This window comes from Phalacrocorax carbo, chromosome 6 (assembly GCF_963921805.1).
Source record: "Phalacrocorax carbo chromosome 6, bPhaCar2.1, whole genome shotgun sequence".
In the NCBI taxonomy this organism is placed as follows: domain Eukaryota; kingdom Metazoa; phylum Chordata; class Aves; order Suliformes; family Phalacrocoracidae; genus Phalacrocorax; species Phalacrocorax carbo.
The window spans coordinates 51,416,194-51,440,309 of NC_087518.1; the positions used below are offsets into that span (position 1 = coordinate 51,416,194).

At 64.3% G+C, this 24,116-nt stretch overlaps 1 protein-coding gene across 4 annotated transcripts; it reads left to right on the plus strand.

Annotated features, from left to right (window-relative positions):
- The first annotated feature begins 6,123 nt into the window (after nt 1-6,123).
- On the plus strand, nt 6,124-23,828 carry SLC6A9 (solute carrier family 6 member 9). 4 transcript variants are annotated; one of them, XM_064455260.1, is made up of 15 exons: nt 6,124-6,317; nt 8,241-8,422; nt 8,718-8,864; nt 17,299-17,455; nt 17,617-17,748; nt 18,891-19,140; nt 19,223-19,355; nt 19,689-19,823; nt 19,904-20,007; nt 20,086-20,323; nt 20,425-20,559; nt 20,872-20,971; nt 21,250-21,350; nt 21,555-21,725; nt 21,956-23,828. In XM_064455260.1, exons 3-15 carry the CDS (start codon nt 8,835-8,837, stop codon nt 22,166-22,168), a joined length of 1,899 nt encoding a protein of 632 aa, XP_064311330.1. In that variant the 5' UTR covers nt 6,124-6,317; nt 8,241-8,422; nt 8,718-8,834; the 3' UTR covers nt 22,169-23,828. The 4 variants fall into 4 exon arrangements, with proteins under 4 accessions (XP_064311330.1, XP_064311332.1, XP_064311329.1 ...); XM_064455262.1 differs by having other exon boundaries at nt 8,313-8,422; XM_064455259.1 differs by lacking the exon at nt 8,241-8,422.
- The last annotated feature ends 288 nt before the right edge of the window (nt 23,829-24,116 follow it).

A 24,116-nucleotide genomic window follows, 5' to 3' on the forward strand; every position in this document is an offset into this window, starting at 1 on the left:
ATGCCGGGAACCCCAAGCAGCTCAGCATCAAACAGACCTCCAATTCACGTGCAGCATGCTGTGCAGACCCCATCAATGGAAAGGGTTATCCCATTGCGGTCATTTGAGCTAATATTGAGTTTTCTTAGAGGAAAACAGCCGTATTCATAATTTCTACTGCCAAAGATGGTCACTTCAGCACTTCTTGCTGCTGTTCCAGGTAAACACATAGATACACATGTGGCAGGTACCAGGTATGAGCTCCCTGCAGAGTCCTCTGTTACAGCCTGGCTTCTCACCTGGCTGAGCTTACCCCGCAGCCAGAGGATGCCCCAGCACAGGTCTGGGCCTGCTCAGGCTTGTTGTTACATGGGTCACTAACTCCCCAGTGTACCATGGTCTCCCAGCCAGGACCACAGCAGCACCCTGGCTGGAGTGGGGTGTCAGAGCCGCAGGGAGCTGTGCTATTCCCACACTATCAACTGCATGCCCCACGCTGCCACACTCCAGCCCCAGGGACACTTTGCTGAATTCCCCACAGGGAATTTCAGCAGGGGTCAGAGGCATGACGTGGTGGAGGATGGGTGAGAGGACACTTCTCCGTGGATGGTTACACCATGTGTACGCCCCAAGGGGAACCGAAACCCCTGTGTCATGCAGGATGGAGCACTTTGGGGTGAGCTGGCCAGGCAGTACCTCGTCCTCCTTGCTGCCCTCAAGGGTGCAAAGGAGATGGGCTTGGGGCTGTCCCCCGGGACTTGCGTTGGCAAACGTCACATGTGGGCAAGTGCTGGCTGCTGCTTTGCCAGGCTGATGCAGCCATTGTCGTCTGTCCCTCACCACCATGCACTCTGTGGGAAAGCCACAACCCCGCACCCCAGGGATGCTGCCCAGCCCAGACCCAGCAGCCAGGCATGATTTACACTCAGCTGCCTGCCTGCCCACAGCTCCCCGGGGGATGCAGCACTGGCCCCAGGCGGGGCAGCAATGCAACCTCCTTTTGCCAGGGCCCATGAGCTGGCTGGCCAAGCCGCGAAGGGGGACGTGGCAGCAGAGAGATGTGAGCCTGGTCCCTGTCTATGGCTGGCTGGCTCCTGGCGTGGCGGGGGCAGGGGGACACCCTGCAGCGTGTGGCTGGCTGCAAGTTGCAACAGGAGCCGGGACCAGCTCTGTGAGCCCTGACCAGCCTCTGGACACCAGCTATCCCCATCTGGGGGGCAAAGGTGGGTTTGCAGAGCCCAGAGTTGCAGCCCCACACCCTTCCCGGGCAGAGCACCCATGGGTGCACCAGGGCAGGGCAGTGCTTAGGGGAGACAGTCCCTCGGGTGATGCTCATCCCAGCCTGGGGTGGTCAGTGGCCAGCAGCCCATGGGCTGAATGCTCCAGCAGGACGGCAGCCACCTCCAGCTGCTCCAGGTCCATGGGGTGCTGTCATGGGATATCTCCCAGCAGCCAGGCAGCGGGGGGAGTGGGGACAGCTATTTTGGGCAGCCCAAGGCACCCCAGCTGTCGTGCTCACTGCAGCACAAAGCCTGCACCAGGGCAGGGACCCGGGTGCTGCCACAGGCAGCATTAAGGGAGGTGCCTGTGCTTCCCATGGGGTCCCCAGCACCCTGCTGCCTCCTGCACCCAGAGGTGAGCCATATCCCAAGGACAACGTGGACTGGTGCAGAGCTGACATGGGTGAGGCTGAACCCATCCAGACAGCTCCATGCCTCCCAGCCATCTGCGACCAGGGCAGGGGGAGGAACAGCAGCCTCAGGACCTGCAGCCAAAATACAAGCTCCCAGCAATGGAGTCCTTGTCTGTGCTGAGAGCTGCCCGTGCTGGCCACCGTGCCTGCGGTGTGAAACACGAGCCTTGCACTGCAAGCTGGGTGCCGCATGTGCCACTGAGGTGGGGTGCAGGGAGGGCAGCATGGGGCAGTGTGGGGACCTGGCTTCATCCCCTGCAGCCACTGGCACTGGGTTACTGTGTGTTTGCCCACAACCTCACTGCCCATCTAAGCCTGAGCCTCCCTCAGGCTGGCTGGATCCTCCACGAGGGACTTTTCCTAGGCCACTAGCAGGCACTGGCGTGGAAAGTCCCCAGGAGCTGTGCCTGTGCTGCTGGGGACCCAGGTCCCCGTGGCCAGGAGCAACGATGCCTGCAGCATCTCCTCCCATCCCCAACACTACTTGCCTGCCCTGGCACTCGCCCAAGCCACAGCACTCAGCTGAAGCCTGAAGCCAGAGGGAGTGTGAGCTGCTGGCAAAGCCCAGGGCAGGGGCATGGCAGGGCCCAGGGGGGAGCTGAGCCCAGGGCCGGGTGAGGGGCAGCTCTTGGCACAGCAGGGACAGGGGTCCCGGGACGCAGGGGGGTGACAGGGCAGGGGTATGGCACTGCCACACAGCGTTGCAAACATGCCAGTTCTTTGCTGGGCGGCAAGGCAGCTCTCATGAGGTGACTTCAAATTTCTGGCAATTCAGGGACAATTCTGGGGGCTTTCCAAGTGCTTTGATACCATCATAGGAGCTGTGGGGTGGGAGATGACATGCTGTCATGGACCAGTTCCTCTCCCCATCAGCTGGGCAGGATGAAGAAGACATACAGGGGAGAAAAGGTGGGAAAGCTGGAAGGGCAAAACACGAGCTGGTGGCTCTTGCCTGGAGCTTCCCCTGCCACATTGTGGGGTCCTTCATGATAATGCAGGGGAGGCTGTACCATCCCCGGAGTGGGCACATCCAAACTGTGTGGGGACTTCTACCTCCATCCCCCCATCATGATGGCAGAGGGTGTGCCCTGCCAGGCCGCTCCCTCTCCAGGCTGCAGTGCTCAGGTGGGAAGCTGGGGGGCTGAGAGGTGCATCAACCCAGAGCACATGGTCCCCTGGTCTTTGCAGCTACCCAAGCAGCCAGTCTCCTTCAGGGCCGGCCTGCAGCCTGGGGATCTGGGAGCTGCTTTCAGGAAGCTGGTTTAAAAGAAAACTGGTTGATTTTGGTGAAATACCATCATGCCAATGCTGAACTTTGCCCTCCCCCTGCCTCCCACCCCACAACACACGCAAGCACTAGGGGTGTGGATCCAGGGCAGGGAGGGCAGGGATCCCCCAGCTCTGCACGCAGCATCCCACTGGTGGGGAGACCTCAGGGCCAGATCCAGACCCAGTAGTGCTGGGACTCACAGCGCTCGGAAAGCAGGTGGAGATGCAGCCCTGGGGTCCCGGCAGGGAGGTGCACAGCCAGCCCCCATGCTGGGCACATGGTGGGGCAACGTTAAATCCTGTTGCCTGTGGTGCACCCCCAAACTCAAGAACAAGCTCTGGACCACGCCAGGGCTCTGAGCACCTGGGGATCACCACAGCCCCATGCCACAGGCCTGGCACACGGGAAATCTCCATAGATTGCTGGCATTTCACCTGGCCCAGCCCCCTCTCAGGTGCTGGGAGCTGGCATTTCCTCCCCACACTTTACCCCTCTGGATCCCTGCCCATATTTGCCCGCAGTTTCCCAGGCAACAGCACCCATGGAGATGGGAGAGGAGAGGCCATGCTTCCGAGGTGGAAATGCCACCCACATGCAGACCCATGTCCCCCATAGAGATGCCACAGCCACCAGGAGGTGACTGCACCTGCCACAGGGGGGAAAGCCACCAGCCCCACAGATTTGAATGGCACCAGAGAAGGGGTGCTGTGGCATCATCCCCACCACCCTGCGGGGACTTGGGGGACACTGTGACACCTGACAGCTTAGAGGAGGGATGGTGAGGAGGGAAGGAGATGGGTGCCCCAAAGTGGGGAATGGGGGATGATTGCTACCTGGTGGGGAGCAACGGATGAAGAGGACGTGAGCACAGGCTGGAGGCTCGCACCCATTCTGCATCGCTTTGGCACTGCAGCCTCCCACTCCACGGATGACATTTGGCCTCTGTCCCTGCTGAGTCTCCAGGCACCATGAGGCCCCGGGGAAGCCCTGACTGGCACAGCAGGGCCATGGCCAAAGCCACGGTTGCACAAAGTGCCCAGGCTCCTGGGGAGGAGGCGTTTACACCCCAGGTGCAGGGTGCTGCAAGGGCACCGCAGCATCTTCGAGGCTGCAGGGGGGCAGGAGAAGCTCCTCGTTGACCTGCCAGGGGCTGCAGGGCCCCTCCTCCTGTTTCCCCAAGTTGAAACATGGGAGAGTGCACAGAGGAGATGCACAGAAAGGGAATGAGGCCCTTCCTCAGGTTCTCAAAAGCATTAGTTTCATCCATGGAAATCCATCCCTTGAGGGTCAAGTCTGCAACTCTGCAGCTGGCAGCTCCTCTTCAAAGCCCAGACCCTGGGGCAGGGGTGCGGGTTGCAGCTGGGTCTGGCTCTGACGCAGGACGCTGAGCGTGGGATGCTGGATTGAGGTGTTGGGTGCTGGATTTGGGCTGCGGGGTGGGGTGTGAGGCCATCGGCAGCCAGGAGTGAGGGTGCTGGCAGGGTGTGGGAGGACCCGAGCACCCACTGTTCTTGCTGCTGCCTTCCCCTTCCTGCTGTGTGTGCCCTGACTCTGGCTTCACATTTGCAAAACGAAAGCAGTGTCGGCGCATGAGTGCGCGGGCGCCGTCTCCCATCCTGCAGCCCAGCACCCTGGCGAGTCTGTGGTGGCAGGGCCTGCAGTAGCTAGCCAGACACCCCCAGGGCACGCACCCCATCGCTGCCTCCACCTCCATCCCATCCCACACTGAGGATTTCCTTACCTAGGCAGCAACAACGGGGATCTGTGGAGAGGCAGGTAAGGGAGGCTCCCCAAGTCAGTTGGAGCACCGGGGGATTGGCCCTGGGATAGGGTGCAGGGCTGCGGGGGCAGAAAGGAAGAGAGAGCACCCAATGGGATATGGGAAGGGCTGTGCTGTTGGTGCACTTGGGTGTGGGTTGGGTGCTGGGTTGTGGGGAGCAAGGCCCCCACTGCACCCCTGCCGGGCTCCCCACAGCCAGCCTGCGGCCCCAGCGCGCAGCACACTCTGGGAGCTGGGAAGAATCCAGGGGACAGGGCAGGGTGCAGGCACCCGTCCCGGCATGCGGGAAGCCCAGCAGGAAGGGGAGGGCAGGCCTCAGTGAGGGGCCAGGCGAGGGGCGGCCCCCGGCACACCCATCATGCATTACTGGAAACATCTGGCCTGGGCTGCGGGGGCGTGTGCTGGCTGCACACGCATGTGCACACATGCACATGGGTATGGGGACGCACACATGCCCATATGTATTTATGGGCATGTGTCTATTGGTACATGCACCCACACCCACTCATGTTCACCTGTGTACACGTACCCATATGTGTGCCCATGCACACAGGTGTGGAGGTTTGCACACACACGTACATGTCCACATACACATGTATGCATAGAGATACAGACGTGTACACTTACATGTGTACTCATGCGTACACGCAGACCTAAATACATGGGTATACCTGTACAGATTTGCATGCGTACACACGTGTGTACATGTGCCAGCAATCGCCTTGCTGCAGCATGCACACGCATGGACATATAGGTGTGTGCATGGACCCACTTGCATGCACTAGACATGTGCACATGCGCACACGTCCACATATGTACAACAGTCACACTAACCACACGCATCCAGGCTGGAGCCTGTGGCCATCCCCCTGCCTGGGTTCATCATGGTGCTGTGAGTCTGCGTGTGGGCACGCTGCGTGCGGGTGCGCCTCTGGGTGTGCTTCTGGGTGTGAAAACATGCGTGTGCGGATGCATGCGGGCCCTGCAGGAGCCTGCGTGTGACTGTATGTCCCATATATGTGCACGCGTGACATGTGCCTGTGCAAGCCTGCATGTGCCCCTGGGTATCCACATGCTTGAGGGCTGCACGTGGGCTGCGAGTGCCCATACGTGCCCAAGCGTGCCAAGGGTGCCCCTACGCCCGTGTGTGCCGTGCGCCCGTGGGTGCCCAGATGTGCTGTGTGTGCAGCGTCCCCGCGTGTGCCGTGTGTACCTGTGTGCTTACGCGTGTGCATGGGTACCTGTGTGCCCGCGTGTGCATGTGTACCTGTGTGCCCGCACGTGCCCACGCGTGCCGTGCGCGCCCTGACGCCCCGCGGGTGCCCGGCGGCGCCCGGTGCGGGTGCGGGTGCCGGAGCGGGGCGCTGGAGCGCGGCGGCGCGGGGGGCGGAGCGCGGCGGCGGCGGGGGCGAGAGGCGGTACCGGCCCCCACCGACCTCAAACTTTCATTAACTCGCCAGCACCGGCGGTGGCTCCGGGTCTGGCACGGCACCGGCACCGGTACCGGCACCGGCAGCGGGGCCGGGAGTGGCGGAGCGGCGTCCCCGCGGGCCCACCCGGCGCAGCGGGAGGGGCCAGGCGGCGGCATGGGCACGGTAAGGGGAGCGCATCTCCGCCGGTACCGGGTGCCCGGACCGGCCGGCAGCCGCGGGAGCACCGGGGCGGGGAGCGGGGGGGGGAGGGGGGTGCCGGGATGGGGTCGGGGGCGGCAAGAGGCTCTGAAGCGACGGGACCAGGGACAATGGGAGCGGTAACGGGAGCGACACCGGTAACAGCCACTCGGCGGGACGGCGGCGGGAGCGGGATGCGGGGCGGTCCCGCATCTGTTGCTCTCCCGGTGCGGCGGCCGCGGTACCGGGGGGGCGCGGCGGGCGGAGCGGGGCCGCCTACCGCCGCACCCGGGGGGGCCGCCGGGGACCGGGGCGGCCCGGCCCGGTGGCGGGGCGGGGGGGCTGGCGGTAATTTTCCACGGGCATGTGCCGGGGCGGAGCGGCGGAGCGGCGGAGCAGCCACCACGTGGCGGCTGATGTAACCGGGCCCCCTTGCCGCCGTGCCGCACCGGGCGGCGGCGGCGGGGGGGGCGCCGGGCGGCGGCGGGGGGCTGCCGCCGGACCCGACTCCGGGGGGGGGGGGGGGGCATGGCGGCGGCAGGCCGGGCTGCTGCCCCCCCTCCCGCGGGTACCGGGGAGCCCCGGCTGCGGCTGGCCCGGCGGATGCTGGCGGAGGAAATGGCCTCGCAGGTGGCAGCGGCTGCACCGGCGCCCCGGGCAGTCCGCCGGGAGGGAAGGGATGGGGGGGCTCCACCCTGCGGCCGGGCATCCGTGGCCTTCCCCTGGGTGCTGTGGCCTGCCTTCCCCCCCAGAGGCATGACACCCCAGCCGGGAGCCCCCGTGGGTGCCTAAGTGTCCCGGCTCCCACGGTGCCACCCATCCCATCTCTAGGTAATAGCTGCCCTGCCCTCCGAGCTGTCATGGCATCCCGCAGCACTGGGAGAGCCACCCCGTAGCACCAATGCGTTGCATCCCCATCCCTGCCTGGCTCTCCCAGGAGATGCTGCAGCCTCGGGCATCCCTGCATCCATCCCATTGCCGCTCCGCATCTGGCTCGGTGCTTGCCAGGCTGGGAGCCGAAGCCAGCAGCATCTATGCAGGCAGGTAGTCTTATCAGTGCCTGGCAGACCCCGTGGGGAACGGTGGGCTGTCTCCTTGGGCACTCTCCCCTCCCAGGACACAGAATGAGTCCCCAGGCTGAATTCAGGGCTGCAGGGTGGGCAGCTTTTGGCTGGCTGGCTGGCAATAGGTGTGTGGTGGGGAGGAGGTCCGGCCACCAGCCTTGCACCTCCCACCTCTGAGAGGTTCCTGTGCCACAGGAGGAGCGGGGCTTGTTGTCCTCCCGGTGCAGTGACGACATCTCAGCTCCCCTTGGAAATGCAGCTGCTCCTGGGGAGGGGTTTGGCGGAGGGATGTGGTATCTGCTGGCAGCAGCCTGCCTGCACTGGAGGGGCTGTGGCCAGGGCTGGGGGCTCGCCCCACATCCACTGGCCTCCAGCCCTTTATCTCCGCTGCCCATGCTCCCTCCCCACGGCTGCAGGGCCTTGTGCCCCTCTACCGATTGCTCCATACCCACGGTGGCCTGGGGACGGGCCCTGGGGCGCTCAGCTTGTGGCAGTGGTCGGGGACCCTTGGTGGGGGTCGGGGTCCTTTCCCAGCCAGCAAGGGCACTGAGTGCTGGTATGGAATCCGCAAACACCAGTGCTGTTGCACAGACAAGCAAACTGGTGTTTTGCAAGAGTGGCTGTCCCTCTTGGTGAGGTCAGGCCCCAGTGCTCCCCTGGGGCCTCGAGCAGCCTCAGGCTGGGGCAGAGGTAAGGGTAGGGGAGGCAGCTGCCCATGTCCATGCCCCGTCCGGCAGCACCTGGCACTTGGCAGAGCCCAGTGGCTCAGCCCCCCTGCGCCGCACGTGCATGCAATGCACCGGGGCAGAAGGCAATTGTTTCCCATCTGTGTCCTGTGCGGCAGCTGAGCCCTGAGCTGGCCCCGCTCAGCGCCCAGTCCCGGCGCTGCCGTGTACTGCAGCCACTTCATCTCCAGCTCTCACCGGGGGAGAGCTCACAGGGCCCCTGCTCCTGCTCACGGCCCCTGACGCCCACCTGCCAGGAGGCCAGCAGCCAGCTGGCTGCAAGGTCGTCTGTCCACACCAGGTAAATCTTTAACTGCTTCTTGGGGAACACCTGGGAGCCACCGCTCGTGTGGGTGCCGGGGGTTCGGAGACACCGGCAGGTGTGGGAGCCAGCAGGAAGAGACTCTGCCACCAGCCCACCTGGCCCAGGGCCCTGCATCCTCTGCTAGCCCGGGTCCTGTGTGCCCTGTGGGCAGGTAGGGAGGAGCCACCCACCTGGCATGGCCCCCGGTTCCCGGAGGGAGGGGCAGGCCCAGGGCACGGATATGCCCATCCCACCAGTCACGTCTCGCTTGGTGTCTATCCCCTCTACCCAGCTTGCTCTGACGGCGGATTGAAGTGCACCAGTGCTGGTGCCACAGCCAGCGCGACGGAGAGCAGACGGGCAAGGGACCCCACGGCGGGCAGCTGGCACCACGCTCCAGCCTCCAGGGATGGCCGATAAATGCAGTGAGGGGCTGCTGGTAAGTGCTGGGGCACGGGGAGTGGGCTGGCATGGGCACCTGCGTCAGGGACCCGCAGCACCCGGTGCAGGGAGCAAGACGCTGCAGCTCCTGTAAGGCTTGATGGCCGCTGGGACCCCTGGCCGGGGTTGTGCCACCCTGGTGCTCTCCCAGCATGATGCCTGTGGGGCAGACGCTGGCTGCTGCTCGCCTTAAGCCTGCTGCCTGTAAGGCTTCCCGGGTGTGGTGTCTGAGCGTGCCTGGAGATGCTATCACCTGTCTCAGGCGCTCTGCCTGGCTTTATCACCCGCCTCAGCTCTCTGGGTGGGTGGCAAAGGCGGGAAAGCCCCAGCCGGGCGGCTTCTCTGCCTGTTCTCACTAAAGGGTGTGGGTGTCCCTCTGTGCCGGGTGCCCCCAGAGGGCTCAGTGTGAGGCTGCTTCTCCTCTGCCTCCACCAACCAGACTGAGCTGGTAGGATGGTGCACGGGCAGAGCTGGGTGTTTCCAGGCACTGGTGTGGTGCCTGATCCTCTGTCCTTGCAAGCGGTGTGTTGTGGGGTGTGTGCACTACCCTGCACCGGGGAGGGCGGTGGTGCCCTGGGTGGATGCAGGATGCGCCTGGCACCTGCCCTCCTTGGAGGGCTGCGATGGCCCTGTGCTTTTGGCAGTTTTGCTGTGCAGTGAGCAGTTTGGGAGCCTGGAGCTCAGTTTACCGTGCTGGGCTGCGCCACGCAGGTGAGCCCCGGCTGGGCTTGGCTCTTCCCCTTTTCCTGATCGATGGGAGCTGAACGCTGGGGCTGACAGAATTGCTGGGCCCTCCCCTTCCCAGGGGGCTTCCTGAAATAGCTGCACACTCCAGCCAGAGGGCCCAGAGCCAGGACTTCCCTGGGAAGCTGTGAGCCAGGGGAGCTGTGTGCCCAGCAGGCGCTTCCAGCGCACTTGTGTGTGCATGGCTCCTCTGCTTGTGTGTCCCGGCGTGGCCCCGCTGGCTGTGCCTGCAGTGGGGAGCCCAGTGCTCATCCTGCTTGTGGCAGGGTCAGGCTGGCCAGTAGGATGGGAAGGTAGGTTTCTCCAGGAGAAGCCCTTGGCCGGGAACAGGAATGTATCAGAGGTGTGTCATGGGGATGTGCTCCGGCATGTGCAGGGTGCTTGCCATGGCTCCATGCTGCCGCTGCGTCCTTGCCCTGGCTGGAGCAGCTGGCATCACACCAAGACAAGGGCTGAGCCTGGCACCTGCAGCAGGGAGCCAAGCATGGGAGCTCCCACCAGCTCCCAGTCAACCTTTAACTCGCTTCTCAGAAGTACCTGACTAGCCCATGCCGGGATCTGAGTGTGTGGAAAGGTGGGGATGGGTGGGGGACCATGGGGTCTGGCATGTGCTGTACTGGCTGCCCTGACTTGCAGCCCTTTGCCCAGGGCTCCCTGGTTTGTGGGGCTGAGAGGACACCCGTGCATGGGGTGCTGGTATGGGGGCTCAGGAGGAAGGCGGGTCCCTGTAAGAGTATCCCTGCTCCTGGAGCATCCCTATGCTGCACCAGCTGTGAGAGCCTCGGGAGGAGCTGTGGCGGGATGGGTGCTGGCTGCTGAGCTGCCTGGGCCACTGGGGAAGGGAGCTAATCTCCTTGGCCTGCCTCCAGGGCCCTGCCAGTCACCTGGTAAAGTGCTGTCCCTGCCTGTCCTCTCATCCCTGCCTGCAGGTGCAGATTGTGCCACCACAGCCCCCAGGCCGGCTGGGGTCCTGCAGCACAGCCCCTGCCCAGGGGTGTGTGTGCAGCCCCAGAACCAGGTGGGTTTGTGGTGGGGCTTGGGGTGCCTGCTGTGCTCGGTCTGGGGAGAGACTGGGGTGGTGGAGGCAGCAACTGGTGGTGTGCAGCTGTGCCTCAGTTTCCCCAGTTGTAAGCTAGGGCCTGCTGCTGGTCCTGAGGTGACGAGAGTGCCATGTACTGCTTTTGTAGGCTCTGCATTTTGTGATGCCTCTGGGAAGCTCTGCATGCTTACACCAAAATCACAGGCAGGAGGGCAGACTGTCCCCCCTCCCAAACATTGCAGAGGCTGTGGTGGCAGGTGCCCAACAGGACACTGGGGTGCTGGATCAGTCCCTGTGTGGCTGGGCAGGGGAGTCCCCATGGGGCCACAAGGGAGCAGGGAGGGTCTGACAGCCTCTCCCTCACTGGCCTTTAAGGACATTTTGTTCTCCTCAGGACGCTTTGTTTGGGCTCCAGCAGTGCCAGAGGCTCCTGACTCCCAGGGCTGCCTTGCTGGCATGGCTGGGCAGCGTTTGGCCACGGGCTGCTGGCTTCAGGTGGGCTCCTGCCATCAACCCAGCCCACCCCGGGTGGACACTGGGGCACCACTCCCACAGTGCTGCCAGGGATTAAGGGCTGGAGGGTGCCTGCCTGTCCCAGACACCCCCAGTGGTGCGGTGCCGCCGGCCAGTGGCTGCAGGCAGGGGGGCCAACATTGCTGCGGAAGTGGCTCTTGGCTGCGGGAGCCCTTCCTGGAATACCAAGGGGCAGTGATGGGGGGGCTGGCGGGGGATTTTTCTGCCTGAATGCCCTAGGAGAATCGTGTCTGCCCCGGGAGAATGGAGCCAGAGAAAGGCAGCCCCAGCGGGAAGCTCCTGGTTAGGGGATGGTGGCACAGGGGCAGGTCCCTGGTCATCAGCCCTGCTCGGGGACCGGAAGATCCATGGACATCCCTGATGCGCCCATTGCCCCTGCCTCTCTAGTTCAGCCTCAGAGCCGCCAGCCAGCCGGGGTGGGGACTGGGGTGTCAGGGGAGGTGAGGCTCCTGCTGCGGGCCCTTCGTTTCCAGCAGCACGCCCCCGCGGGTCTGGCAGTCCCCTCTGCCTGCTGGCCAGACTGCCAGGGGAGCAGCGCTGTGCTTGTGGGCTGGCACAGGGCCTGGCACCCCCAGGACGGGGCGGTGGGTCCTGCTGTGCTCAGGCGGCTGGGTGCGGGGGGCAGTGTGCCCAGGGCAGGATGTCTGGCAGTGGCATGCAAGTGGCCCAGGCAAGGTGGTGCAGCCAAACCAGCGTATGGAAGCGTGCTCGTGTAGGCATGTTGTGGGATTTTGGAGCATGGGAGGTGCCCGGCTGCATGTGGGGCAGGGCTGGAAGTGTGAGCTGGGAGGGCTGAGCTGGGGTTGCTAGGGCTGGCACAGCATGGAGTGGCTCTGGGCTTGCATGTGTCCCAAGAGGTGCTGCTACCTATCCCACGGATGGGGCATGTCCCAAGTTACCGGGTGGCCAGGGCAGGAGGGGATGGGGACAGGCACTGGGTGCTGGTGTGTGTGGGGGCCGAGTGCCCACCCCGCACACGTGTGCCATTCACGTGCGCGCCTGTGGCTGCTGCTGCCCAGACCCCAGATGGTTGCCCAAAAGCGCCGGCCCGTCCCCCCACCCTCAGCATGCCATCACGCCTCGCTGGCGCCTTGGCCGTGCTCCCCAGCTGGGGCGCAGGGCTGGGAGCAGCTGGGGCACCCTTAGCCTGGCTGGGGGGCACCCCACACCTGCCTTCCTGTGGAACACAGCACCCCACCGGGCTCCCACCCCACAGTGGCAAGGAGGTGAGCAGGGAGGCTGTGTGGGGTGCCCGGGTGGCAGGAGGTCCACGGCACAGCCCTCGTGCCAAACAGATGAAACCCCACGGGGCAGTGACCTTGTGAGGGTTTCCATGGAGACCCCATGATGTCGCCAGTGGTATGACGTCAGAGTGAAGTAGCATGGCACCAGGCTGGGGATGTGCCAGTGGGCAAGCTTGTCCCACGCCCCCATCCCCCAGCAGGGCCATGCCTGGTCCCCACAGCCCTCTGGTGCCAGGGGTTGGGCGGGGCATGCAGGTCCAGGCGGCTGTGTGGGTGCTGGGTATGGGGACAGGAATGAGTGTGTGGGGCTGGGGGCATTGGGGCATAGGAATGGGGGGCACCAAGGGGATGTGGCCCTCTGCCACGCTCCAAATGCAAGTCCTGGCCCCAGCCAGCCAGGCAGCGGTGCCCGCGGGGAGGGCAGTGCTGCCTGCTGGAGCGTGCACGGCTGCAAGCAGCTGGACCCTGCTAATGAGGCCTCATTAAGCAGGACGGGGCACAGCCCGCTGCGCAGCCTGCCCTGCCGGGGGCTGGGGATGACATCTGACCTGGGGGGGCACATCTTGTGGGGGGAAAACTGAGGCACAGGGGTTCCCTGTGGTGTGGGTTGGGCAGGGACGGTGCTGGGGTGGGCGGTGTGGTGGGGTCGCAGTGCTGCGGTGGGACGGGCAGTGAAGGGCCGAGCCTGACTGGGAGGCGAGCAGGGAGCAGTGCCAAGAGCCGGAGGCAGTGGGCGGGGGGAGGCAGGCGAGCAGCTGCTGTGCCAGAGCCCAAGGTGCCAATGAAGCCAGGGACTCGCCGAGCTGGCCAGCCTGGCCCCTCAGATGGCAGCCACGAGCAGCTGGGCCCCCCCAGGCCCTCTCAGCAGGTCAGTGGGGAGGTGGGAGCAGGGTTTGGGGGGCAGAGTGGGGAGCTGAGCTGGATGGTGGCTGTGCCAGCGCTGTCCCCCCACCGCTGTGGCTCTCTAAGCCCCTTTGTGCCAGCTCTGGGGTGATGGCTCTGCGGGACCGAGGCACAGCTGCAGCTCTGTGCCCATGGGATGCTGGGGAGGCACCCCAAGCTCCACAACCAAGGACATGGGGTGCCCTGGGGAGGGAGGGAACAGTGTGGCACCAAGCCCCTCCATGGCCTCAGCTGTGTTGGGAGCAAGAAGAGATTGCCTGACAGTTGTGTGTTCATTAACTCTGGAACCTACTGATTGCAAGAGGGGTACATGCTACCTCTTTGCCTTGCTCAGTACTGGAGGGCTAGAGTAGCTCCCCTTCTGCCCCCTCCTTTTTGTGGGCATCAGCAAACAATGTCAAAGTTTGCCCTGGCCCCCTGTGTCACCCTGGGACTGGGGCTGGTGCTGCTGCGGGTGGCTGGCAGAGCGTGCTCAAGACTGTCAGTGGCACTGGGCAGCCTCCCTGCACTGGTGGTGGTCAGGGCTTGCCTGTGCCCATCCTGGCACTTATGGCTGATGCTGCCACTACTCAGGCTGCGCCAGGTGCCCGTGCCTGTGCCGCACTGGGGCAAGGGCAAACATGGGGCTGGGCACCACAGAGAGAGGGCAAGGATGGCTGGGATGTGCCAGTGGGTCTGGCAGAGCTGGGACAGGCAGGCTAGCAGGACCTGGTAGCCTCTGGCATGGGGCTGACACTTCTGGGTTCACCATCCTATGTGCCAGGGTCAGGGAGTGTGGGGGCTGATTACAGAGGAGGCCCCCTACCATGGCACCCAGGACCCATGGCCAAGTGGTGAAGGCACTTGGGACACCCTTCTCCAAGTTATCCCATCCCTGGGGAGTCCTCTGCAAGTCACCCCATCCCTCCATCCCTGGGGACTTCCACCCAAGGCCGGGGTTCCCCTGCCCCAGGCATCTTGCATCTCGCTTCCCTGCCCTGGAAGAGGGGTTATTTTGGTAAATGATGTAATTAGCATCTATTTATACCTTCCAGCAGCCCCTGCCTCAGCTAGCCATGAGTGCATCACCATCGCCATGGTGAAGAGCAACGACATCAGCCTGATGACATCAAGGGCTGTCTGATACCCCACATTAGCATTGCAGGAACAGCCCCTGGCACCCCAGTAGAAGGCTGACAAAGGAATTGGGGGTCCCTCACTGGTTCAGCAGAGGCTGGATAAGGATGGTGCTCTGCAGAGTGCTTCTGCCGGGCTGAAATACCTCTGTAGGGGTGTAGCCTGAGTGGGGAAAAAAGGGGAAGGGACTATGCTGGAGATGTCTCCCATGGGGATATCTCCTCCCAGCATCGACCCCACCACTTCCATGAGCTTCCCAGCCATAAATCAGGGCTCCTTCAGGAAGTGGGGGGCATCCGGGCACCCCAGCCAAGCTGTCATTGTGCAAGGCAATGCTGCTTAGCATGAGAAAGCCTCCTGTGCCACGTGGCGTGATGGATGATGCCTGCTCTGCTGGGCTGGGGAATCTTTGGCCATGTGGCAGAGGTTGGGGGCTGGGGTGTCCCCCTGGGGAAGGGGGAGGAAAGATGCCCTGGGCACCCTAGATGTCCCCTTTGGGGATGTTTGGGGGTGCCCGGGGCATCCTTCCTGCCCCCAATGATTGCAACCAAGCCAGCTATCTTTTGGGGCTTCATGGGAGCACATGCATGGAGAATGTGGGGAGTGGGCTAAGGACCCCCATCATAGAGGCTGCATCCTTGCTGGGGGGCAGCTTCCCCTTTGCAGCCCAGCTCTGTCTCCTTCCCCACAGTGGGGAGGGGGAAGGTCTCATCGTCCTGGATGCCTGTGTTCTGTGTGTCCCTCCTGCCTTTTACCATGTGGGGTTGGAAGGGTGGTTAATAAGTGTAAAGGTCGGGGCAACCTTCCCAGATTTGGGGAGAGGGAGGGGTTGTAGCAAGCTGAGGGGTGAGCATGCAAGCGTGTGCGCACGTGTGTGTGCTTGTGCACGCATGGGCACACATGTGGCTGTCCCCTTATTGGGGACAATCGTGCCAAAGCCCTGCACTGCAGGAAAGGGGGTGGGGGCAGCAGAGGCCTGGCGCTTTTGTTACACTGGTGCTAGGCAGCTCAGAGCTGGGGTGCCCCATCAGGCATGTGGGTGAAACTGTGCTGGGGTCACCCAAGCAGAGGGGTGGCCCTCTGGCTTTGGGACAGGGATGAGGTCCCCTTTGGGTACCGGGGCTCCAGGCTGAGCCAGGGCCATGCAGTGTTGTCCCATTCCCCCCCACCCCAGGCCCCTTGCCAGGGAGGCTGGAGCATTGCCCACCACCCCCTGCCAGCTGTGCTGCTCATTAGGAGCCTCGTTAGTGTGAGCAGCTTAATCAGAGTCTTCCCCATTGGATCAGCCTGCTCAAGTGGGCAGCATTCCCCGGCGTGGGGACAGTGTCAGCATGTCGCCCGCTCTGGGGCCCCCTCAGCACCCCACAATCAGAGCTTACCCTGGGGGGGTTCCCCCAGCACCTGCAGTTCCTGTGAGCTCATTTCTGACGGAGCCTTTGCCCATGGGGTCTGGCACAGACACCCCAGTACCCTGGCTGGGCACGGCTGCTATATAACCCATACAGACCTGCCCAAAGCACCCGCAGATTTCCCCCGTCACCCCTCTTCCCCCAGCCCTGTGTCCTGGCAGCCCCCCCCGAGGCCCCCGGCGCGTGCGGGCCCCGTTCGCAGCAGATGGCTTTGTTTGGCAGCGCGGTGCCGCAGTCGCCGGGCATCACGTCCCGGCTGTGCTGGCCCTAATCGAATGATACGGTTAGGTGCACCGCGCCTGCTGCCCGCGCCCCGCCGGCGTGAACAGATCCGAAGCGATGGCTCCCATTTGTGGCCTGCTCGCTGCCCACGTCAGCCATCGCAGGGGGCACATGGGGTGGGAGGGGTGTAGTGGGGGGAGCAGCGTGAGCAGGCATGGGCGTGGGGGTGTCTGCGGTGGGGAGACGGGCACCACAGAGCTCCAGCATCCTCCTAGGGCTGCCAGCACCCCATGCTGCTCCCATAGGGTCATGGGTGCTGTGGGGCCATGGACTGACTAGCACCCTCATCCCATGCACTCATTGCGTGGCCTCAAGTGGGATGGGAGGGCTCAGGGCACCTGTGGCACCCCAAAATGCCATCTGCCCTCAGCCCAACTTGCTGGAGCTTGGCAGCATCCGCGCAGGATATTAGTGTAAGCCCAGGGCCCTGCTGGGATGAAGCCACGGGGTGATGGGTGCCATCTCCATCGGGGATGGCAGGCACCCATCCCTGTTGTTGTTGTTGTCCCCGGTGTGAGCTTGCATTGTGTGGCAGCCTGCACAAAGCTCCCTTTCTTGCCCCCATCCAGCCCTCTCCCAGGTCCCCTGGGGTGAGGGACAGCTGGGTGCTGAGGCTGTCCCCCACACAGGGGACCCACCTGTGTGGGCACCCCCCCACTGGGCACTGAGCCAGCAGCAGGACCCCAGTTGTGGCAGGGTGCCTTTCCTGGGGGGCATGCAGCCCCCTGCCTGCTCTAGTCACTGCACCGAACTCCCCATTGAAGGGGGAGCCCCTACTTCATCCCGGGGGTCCACCATTCCCCCCCAGCTGTGGGCAGTGGCCACCCAGCAGGGCCTCTCTTGCTGGGCGCGGGGGGGGGGGGCGCAGGAACAGAGGCCCCTTTGTGCTCAGTCGCCTGGACCTGCTTTGTATGAGTTGCAGGCTCTTCCTTTGCTGCAGTCGGGCTCCGGGCAGAGCTATTCATTGGGGGGGGGAGCCACCAGCGCTGCCCTCCCCTCTCCTTGGCACTGCCTGTGTGTGGCGAGGCGGGGGGAGCTGGCATGGGGGAGGGATGGGGCAGGATGCAGGGGACCACCCGGCCCCACTTGGTGGCCATTGCCCCTCCGATGGGGTCGGCGGGGGGGTCCCCGGTTGACGTATCCCACGGCATCTCTCCGCAGAACGGCGCCGTGCCTGGGGAGCGGGGCAAGCAGGACAAGAGTGTCAAGCGTGGCAACTGGGGCAACCAGATCGAGTTCGTGCTGACCAGCGTGGGCTACGCCGTGGGGCTGGGCAACGTCTGGCGCTTCCCGTACCTCTGCTACCGCAATGGGGGAGGTGGGTGTCGGGGAGATGGGGGAGTGGGGTACTGTGGGGCAGGGGTGGGGGTGTGCACCTGGCCCCCTGCGGTGCTTGCCACCCCAGGTGTAGGGAGAGGGAGGGCTAAGGCCATGCCCAACGTCGTTGCCTGCTCTCACCCTCTGGTTCCTGCCTGTCAGGTGCCTTCATGTTCCCCTACTTCATCATGCTGGTGTTTTGTGGCATCCCCCTCTTCTTCATGGAGCTCTCCTTCGGGCAGTTTGCCAGCCAGGGCTGCCTCGGCGTCTGGAGGGTCAGCCCCATGTTCAAAGGTAAGGGGCTGCTTGTCCCCACCTGCACATGCCAGCACGGGGTGTCCGCTGGCACAGCCCTTAGCATCTGGTACACCCCCCTGTACACCCCGTATGTCCCCTGCACACACATCTCTGGCACATTGCACAGCCCCGCACACCTTGCACAGGCGTGCCTTGCACATGCACCGCTGCCCGTGTTGTGGGGATCCCCGTGCACACACCCACCCCAGGCCATGCTGCCCTGCACACACAGCCTGCCTGGCATCCCCTGCACAATTACACACGTCCCTGCACACACAACGCATCCCCTGCGCACACCCCAGCCCTGCGCTGGCATCCACCGCAGGCATTACGTGCACACACATCCCTGCACGCGCCACACGTGTCCCCCGCGCATCACCCTTTGCAGAGGCTACTCCAGTGCCCTGAACATGGTGCGGGTGCCCATGGCCCTTCTGGCTGTGGGCACGCTCCTGCAGTCCTCTCCCTGCCCCATTGGCAGTGGGTGCTGTGCCCACGCGTGTGGGTGCTGGCCGTGCTCAGAGCTTGCCCTGCTGCGGCTGGACCCCGCTCTGGGTGCCCCTTCTGGCACACCAGCATGCTCCTGTGCTGCCGGCTCCCCTGGCACACGCCTACATGCTGCCTGCCAGGTGACGCACCCACACGTCACATGTGAGTGTGGGCAGCCTATGCACATGCTCCTACGTGCTCTGCACCGTGGCGAGCTCAGCCTGGGTGCGTGTCCCCCTGCTTGTGTGGCCTCTGTCACCTGCCACCAGGTAGTTGCAGCCCAAAAGTCACCGTGTCTGTGCAAGGAGAGACCCCCACCCAGTGGTTCTCCAAGGAGGTCTCCAGACCACAGGGGTTTGCCTGCAGCCTTGTAGGCCATGTACCCTGTGTGTGTGTTGCCATGTGTCCCAGGGGACCCTCAGCACCACGGGGCTTGCTTAGGGGTAGAGGACCCCATGCACAGTGGTGGGCTGAGCCGTGTGGTGCTCTCCACCCCAGTGCCGCAGCCGGGCCCCGAGCGGCAGCATGGCTGCAAGGCTGCTGACAGCGCCGCACGCTGCCCTCCCGCCCCCCCCAACCCCCCCGTGCTGCACGCCGTACCTGTGCCGTGCCACACCATGCCGCTCACCCCTCCCCGCTGCTGTTCCCAGGCGTGGGCTACGGGATGATGGTGGTGTCCACATACATCGGGATCTACTACAACGTGGTGATCTGTATTGCCTTCTACTACTTCTTTGTGTCCATGACGCGTGTGCTGCCCTGGGCGTACTGCAGCAACAGCTGGAACACGGCCGACTGCGTGGCGGTGCTGAACCTCTCCAGCCGCACCGCCCTCAGCAACTTCAGCGATTTCGACAACGTCACCCAAAAACGCACCAGCCCCAGCGAGGAGTACTGGAGGTACCGGGAATGGGGTCAGGGATAGGGACTGGGGTAGGCGGTGGCGGCAGGGCCCCGCTGACACCAGCTGCCCCTGGTGCAGGAGGTACGTGTTGGAGCTGTCGGATGACATCGGGAACCTGGGTGAGGTGCGGCTGCCCCTCCTGGGCTGCCTCGGCGTCTCCTGGGTCGTTGTCTTCCTCTGCCTCATCAAGGGCGTCAAATCCTCGGGGAAGGTACCTGCGTTATCCCCCCGAGGCCCCACACCTTCTGGGCACAGCCCTGCCCCTTTTAGGGCATGTCCCTGCCCTCTGCATGCTCCTCCCACTCTGAGAAAGGCCACGCCCCTTGTGTCATGGCCACACCCTTCTGGGTACAGCTCCTCCCACCAGCCATGGCCCCGCCTTCCCTAAGTGTAGCCCCGGACCATACTCTCTCCTACTGGTCCATTGCTCCACGCTCTGGACCATAACCCCTCCTCTGGTCTGTAGCTCCTCCCCCAGTCCATAACCACACCCCTTGCCTGTGCACCCCGCCCGGCCCCACCCCACTGAGGTGCTGCCCCCCAGGTGGTGTACTTCACGGCCACCTTCCCCTACGTGGTGCTCACCATCCTCTTTGTGCGCGGCATCACGCTGGAGGGGGCCCTCACCGGCATCACGTACTACCTGACGCCCCAGTGGGACAAGATCCTCAATGCCAAGGTCAGCGGGGACAAGGGGTGGCGGGTTGCTGGGGGGGAGCGGGGCTGGGGGGCACAGCACTGACCACCCCGACGCCGCAGGTGTGGGGTGACGCAGCCTCACAGATCTTCTACTCGCTGGGCTGTGCCTGGGGCGGGCTCATCACCATGGCCTCCTACAACAAGTTCCACAACAACTGCTACCGGTGAGTGCCTGACCGTGGCGCCTCAGCCCCTCCACTGCCCCCTGGGCCTGCTGCCAGCCCTGACCCTTCCCCCTGCAGGGACAGCATCATCATCAGCATCACGAACTGCGCCACCAGCGTCTACGCCGGCTTTGTCATCTTCTCCATCCTGGGCTTCATGGCCAGCCACCTGGGCGTGGACATCTCCAAGGTGGCCGACCACGGTCCTGGCTTGGCCTTTGTCGCCTACCCCGAGGCCCTCACGTTGCTTCCCATCTCGCCCCTCTGGTCCATCCTCTTCTTCTTCATGCTCATCCTCCTGGGGCTGGGTACACAGGTAGGTCATGGTGGGGCAGCATGGTGGGACCAGCGTGTTGGGGTGGGGCAGCACGGTGGGGCCAAGGCAGTGACATGCTGCCCCCTCTGCCCCATGCGCAGTTCTGCCTGCTGGAGACGCTGGTCACGGCCATCGTGGATGAGGTGGGCAACGAGTGGATCATCCGGAAGAAGACCTTTGTGACGCTGGGGGTGGCCGTGGCAGGCTTCCTGCTGGGCATCCCCCTCACCACCCAGGTAGGTCACTGTGGGACTGTGGTGATGGGGTGCCGTTGCCATGGCGACTTTGCTGCACTGACACCGTCAGCCATGTCCGCGTTGTTGCCATGACCACCCTGGTGGTGGTGATGCCCAGGGCTCAGTGTTGTCATGCCAACACCAGTGATGGTATCCAGACTAAGCGTCGCCATGCTGACCCTGGCATCGGGTGTTGCCATGCCAACCGCGGTGGTGGTATCTGAGCTGTGTGTTGCCATGTCGGCCGTGCCGCTGCCCTGCCGATGGTGACAGTACCACCGGAGCAGCTGTGCCAACAGGTCCCTCTTGCAGGCGGGCATCTACTGGCTCCTGCTGATGGACAACTATGCTGCCAGCTTCTCCCTGGTCATCATCTCTTGCATCATGTGTGTGGCCATCATGTACATTTACGGTAGGTGCAACCGCCTACAGCCAATCAGCCGGCACGGCTGCCCCAGCCAACCGGCGGGGATGGGGGTGTGCTAACTGCTGGCCAGTCAGCGGTTCCCTGCGTGCTAACTGCGTGCAAGGCTGTTGGCCGGTCAGGGCAGCCGTGGCCGGAGGAGCCTGGTCGGTCCCAGCACCCAGGTCTGGAGCTGGTGCTGGGCTCTGGGGATGGGAGGGGGCTCAGGGTCCCACCAGGGCCCCAGCTCAGCTGCGCCAAGGGCTGAAGGCTGCTTGTCCCCACAGGGCACCACAACTACTTCAAGGACATTGAGATGATGCTGGGCTTCCCACCCCCACTCTTCTTCCAGATCTGCTGGCGCTTCATCTCGCCCGCCATCATCTTTGTGAGCATCATTGTGACCGTGGGGCACAGGGCCACGGGAGGAGGGGGCAACGATCCCACCTGGACCCCTCACTCACCTACCCTGGGGAGGAGGGTGCTGGGCTGCAGCAGGGCAGTGGGGATGGGGCAGAGCGGGGTGACGGGGGTGGGGGTGCAGAGCAGACTGGCTGCTCCCCACTGGCTGATCCTGCCTGTCCCTCCCCAGTTCATCCTGGTCTTCACAGTGATCCAGTACCAGCCCATCTCCTACAATGATTACGTCTACCCCACCTGGGCCATCAGCATTGGCTTCCTCATGGCGCTCTCCTCCGTCATCTGCATCCCCATCTACGCCATCTACAAAGTGTGCCGCTCCGAGGGGGGCACGCTGCTGGAGGTGGGTGGCCAGGGGCTAGGCCCCCGTGTCCGTGTCCCACCTGGGGCTGCCTGTAAGGCTGTCACCCACCCCACTGGATCCATCAGCACCCTGCAGCGGCTGTGTGCAGGCAGCATCCATGGGGCACCCCATCTCCGGGCACCCGTGGGAGCTGCTGGCATGCTGGGGGAGGCTGGGGTGGGGGAGCAGGGCGTGTGCTAACCCTGTCCCCATCCTGTCCCGCTCTCTAGCGCTTGAAAAATGCTACCAAGGCAAGCAAGGACTGGGGCCCAGCGCTGGCAGAGCACCGTAGTGGGCGCTACGCCCCGGCATTCAGCCCCTCCACCGAGTCCCACCTGGAGGTGCAGCCCCTGCAGCCGGAGAAGGGCCGGAGTGAGGCGGCAGATGCCTCCCCCATGCAGGGCAGCAACGGCTCAGCGCACAGCCAGGACTCCAGACTGTGACCCCCTGCCGTCCCCGCACCCCCTCTAACCCCTCCCGCGCGGTGACACTTTCGCACCTTCCGCTGGCGGAGCCTGGCTCCGGGCCACACTGGACCGCAGGGGGCTCTCAGTGCCCATCCCTGAGACCCCACCACCTCCTCGCCGGTTAACTCCCCCCTGCCCCCCCCACCCCCCCCCCCCATGGCGTTCGTTAACCCTCGTGTTTACGGTAACCTTTGTGCGCGACGCTGGGACGAGAGAGGAGGGGGCACAGCTCCAGGAGGGCCGGGAGCCAGAGGCACTTTGCAGGGGCCCTGCCCTGGGGGGATGCACAGGATTTGGGGCGGGGGGCAGGATGCCCCCCCGGCTCCCGGCCCCCTGCAGCTGGGCAGCCTGCCCTGCCATGGGGCACCCTCCTGGCCTACCCCTAGCGATGATGTGGAATAGGACTGGGGCTGGGGCTTGCAGGGACTGCCTGTGGCCACCCAAAGCTGTATGTGCACAAGACCGTTGTGGTGGGGGTTGGTACTGTAGGGACCCGCAGTGGGTCCTGGGTGGGCACCTGCTGTGGCTCAGAGTCTGCAGGGTCCCACGGGTGGCCATGGCCAGGGACAGTGGCAGGCACTGGGCCAGCACAGGGAGACGGCGAGCACCCTGCCTGCATGGGCAGCGGGATCTCACGGCACAAGACACAAGCACTTAGAGCACACGTGTGTGCATGTGCGTGTCCCTCACGAACACAGTACAGGCACGCACATGGCACACGTGGGCACGCACATACGCATGGTACTGTGGGGCTGTACAGGTGGCGAGCTGGTATGCCCCCCCGCCCCATGCACTCCCGCACCCCGCAGTAACCTGCAGCCCTGCTGGGGGGCCCTGGGTGCCTGTCTATGTGACCAGGCACTGCCCGCAAAGTTGGGCACAGCCGTAAGCAGCGTGGGCACAGCCTGGTGCTGCTGCCTGCCCTGCAGCAGGGCAGGAGGCTGGGGAGCACTTAAGCCTGACTGAGGGGTGATGGGGCAGGGCCGGGGTCCAGCTCTCCCCAGCAACCCCTGGTACAGGTGGGGAGAAGGGGGGCCTCCCATGGTGCTAAGGGGGAGCAGAATGGACTGCCCCCCCCCCCACCTGCTGCTAGCAAGAGGTACCAGCGGAGACACAGAGGGCTGTGCCAGCCCGCTTGCTCCGAGCCATCCAGGGACATGAAGTCCCCTACCAGTATTAGTGGAGCAGGATACACTGGCAAGGCCGGGCAGTTTTAAATCTGTCTTCCAGCTCCAGCCAAAGGGCTTGGAGTTCTCAATTCAGGGTGGATGGGGTGGGACCTTTCCCACCCCGCTGCTCCCCTCCCAGGCAGCGCCCTGTGCTCCCCATGCCACAGCCCCGAGGCTGGCACAGGGACACGGTGTGGCTTGGCACGGCGGTGGCGGGTGGTGGGCGCTGAGCCCTGGCAGGATGTTCCAGCTCCCCCGGCCCTGTCCCAAGCCCCCCGCCGTGCTGCGGTGAGGGGTGCAGGTTCCCGCATGGTGCCCGTGCCCTGCCCCATGTGTCACGCTGCTACTCTTCACCTCTAATTGTTAGCAATAACGCACGCGTCCCTGGGCAGCACTGCCTGTGCCAGTGTCTCTCCCAGTGTAGAGTTCTAAAGTATCCTAGATTTTAATGAGATTTGTACTCCTGAGGCCATGCCCTGCTGTGCACTTCTTTGGGGACCCTGGGGCTGGGTTGGAGAGTGGGTGACCATGGCCCATGGGTGCAGCCATTTCCCCCTTGCATGCCCAGCACTGGCACTGAACAGCCAGCAGCTGGGGAATACTCCCTTGCCCCGCTCAGACCTACAAGTCCAACTGGAGCTAGGCATGGGGGAGAGGGGCTTGTCCCTGCTGGGGGAGAGCACTGTTGCCAGGAGGGCATCCCATCAAGCGTCCCATGGAGCCCGGAGGGCAGCTGGCTTTGCCCCACATGTGCC

Bases quoted from the DNA above. Each gene is read 5' to 3' on its own strand.
- SLC6A9 (XM_064455260.1), top strand. From the start codon at position 8,835: ATGGCCGATAAATGCAGTGAGGGGCTGCTG. The intron at 17,456-17,616 runs GTGGGTGTCGGG...CCTGCCTGTCAG, and splicing joins CTGCTACCGCAATGGGGGAG to GTGCCTTCATGTTCCCCTAC. The intron at 19,356-19,688 runs GTACCTGCGTTA...GCTGCCCCCCAG, and splicing joins GCGTCAAATCCTCGGGGAAG to GTGGTGTACTTCACGGCCAC.